Here is a 2389-nt window from a genome sequence, read left to right as displayed (position 1 = left end):
TGTACAATTAATTCCTATACCAAAAAAAAAAAATGTACAATTAATTCTTATTTTTACATGTTTTTATCAAAATATGTTAAATCCATTTTACTACTATATATAGCACAACTATTTCAATGCTTTTTTTTTCTACACTTCATTTAATTTCATAAACTTGATCCTATATAAACCTAAAATTATTTTTCTTTTGTATTGCTCGAAAGTTATATGAAATATATTTTTACACAGAGAAAACACTCATATATATATAAACCTGAAATTATAATGGTATTTTATTTTTATTTTATGGCTGAAGTAATTTTTTTATTATACGCAACAGTTTGAAATATAAAATGAGACTCCTCTTATAATAATAATAATAATAATAATAATAATAATAATAATAGTAGACAGCCTAGCCCGCTAATAATAATAATAATAATAATAATAATAATAATAATAATAATAATAATAATAATAATTTTATGTTGCATTCATTTGATCAGTTTGCACATTCATTTGCTATATCTTTTCTATATTCAATTTATTTTATATTAAATATTTTATGTTTTTTTATACCAAAAAAAATATTATGTTTTTAATATTTCTATATGCAATGTTTTGGAAACCGTTGGCTGAGTAGACCGATGGAATTAATAAAGGAAAAAAAATTAATCAACTTTGACAATATTTCTTCAAAATATAATAATCTTCATACAATTATTTAATATAAAACATAATATAGTTAAAATAACTTGGACAAAAATATATATATAGCTAAAATATTCACAAGCCACATTATTACTCATCTTTTATTTTTGGTCAAATTATTTCTCATCTTTGACTTTAACAAATAGTGAATATTTTCTTTAAAAGCTTTCTTCCAATTTGACCCTAAGAAAATAAGGTTTTTTTTTCCTTGACCAAAAAAAAAAGTATTTCTTGAATGTTTTTCCTTACATAGATACATTATAATTTGTTCATCTAACAATAAATACTTCAATCTAGCCCTCGTGAAATTACACAAGTTTGTTTATTACTTGAAAGTTTCAATTTTGTGGTTTCAAAAATGTTTGAAAAAAATTTCACTGAAAATATGAGGACAAAAACCTCAAACGCAAAATGGAGGAAGAGCCAGAGCCAAAACTTGAGAAGGAATCAAAGGCAATGCCACCAACCTTTGAATCTAATGATGAGGATGTACTTCCTACGAGGCTTGACATTCACACCAAGTCCACTTCCAAACCTTTGGAGATTGGTGAACATTCAAGTTCATCTCATAAAGCTATTGGTGAATCTTCATCTCATAACACTACAGGTGAAACTTTATCTAAGAATGCTGCTGGTAAACTTTTAGCTCAGAACGCTGCTGATGAACCTTTACCTGAGCAGAAAGTGAGGGAATTCTGTTGTCATTACTGTGACAAGAAATTCTCCACTTCTCAAGCACTTGGGGGGCACCAAAATGCTCATAAGCGTGTGCGTGAATTCAAAAAAATGGAAGAACAAAAGAGAGAGGAAGATATGAATTCAACTCTAAGGTTTAGTTCTAGTAATCAATCTTACCTTTATCAATTTTCAAGCCCTATTCACTATCAAGGGTATTCTTATTTACATAATGCTAACTTGACTCATCCAACTGGCGCCTATACGACAATGCCTTCTTGTCCTATTGGGTCTTCTACTCACTATGGAGGATTGTATATGTCAAATGCACTCCCAACATATCCCCGATTTGTGATGCAAATGCCAATTTCATCCCCCACAACACCACAATTTAGGATAACTAGGTTTTGGGGTGGAAATCAAAATGTTGAGAGTGAAGAAAGAAATTTCAATCCTCAACATGGTTCTCAAACTCTTCAATTGTTGTCTCGGGATCTTAATGGAGAAGACACAATTCAAGCAAATCCCGATGTGTCCTCATCGTCAACTCAATCAACCTCGGAGGAAGTTAACTTGAATCTCACCCTTTAAAATTATTGTCTAGATAATAAAAATATATTAGAAACATTTTGTGACATCATGTTTTTTCATGGTCACTCTATAGTTTAATTTCCTTTTTATTGTTTTGTTGCTTTGGCTTTTCATTTATTATTTTCTGCATATTTTTATGTACTTACATGATATGATATGTTGATATAGTTGGTAACTTTATCATCATTTATGTACTTTGTTTCATATCAAGAATCAAATCTATATGTCTCTTTTATTAATATTAAGTACTTATTTTTAATCAAATATGTTATTGTTACCTTAATAATTTTCGTCATGATGAATCTTCACTTCCAAACATGGGCAAGAGAATTTTTTAAATTAAGGGATGTATTGGATTAGGATTTCAATGAATTTTAAAAGATTTTTTATGATAAAAAAATCTTATAGTATTCAATCAAGACTTTTACAAAAG

General features: G+C 28.1%; 1 protein-coding gene across 1 annotated transcript; it reads left to right on the top strand.

The window, feature by feature from the left end:
- The first annotated feature begins 285 nt into the window (after positions 1-285).
- LOC123891784 (zinc finger protein 4-like) lies at positions 286-1956 on the top strand. Its single transcript, XM_045941674.1, has 3 exons — positions 286-294; positions 1081-1270; positions 1337-1956. Exons 1-3 carry the CDS (start codon positions 286-288, stop codon positions 1954-1956), a joined length of 819 nt encoding a protein of 272 aa, XP_045797630.1.
- The last annotated feature ends 433 nt before the right edge of the window (positions 1957-2389 follow it).

This window comes from Trifolium pratense, linkage group LG6 (assembly GCF_020283565.1).
Source record: "Trifolium pratense cultivar HEN17-A07 linkage group LG6, ARS_RC_1.1, whole genome shotgun sequence".
In the NCBI taxonomy this organism is placed as follows: Eukaryota; Viridiplantae; Streptophyta; class Magnoliopsida; order Fabales; family Fabaceae; genus Trifolium; species Trifolium pratense.
Note: the sequence above shows the minus strand (reverse complement) of the source record. Positions and strands in the feature narration are given on the sequence as shown.

Excerpts from the sequence above, each read along its gene's own strand:
- LOC123891784 (XM_045941674.1), top strand. Across the intron at positions 1,271-1,336 it reads TTCATCTCATAAAGCTATTG|CTCAGAACGCTGCTGATGAA; the intron begins GTGAATCTTCAT and ends GTAAACTTTTAG.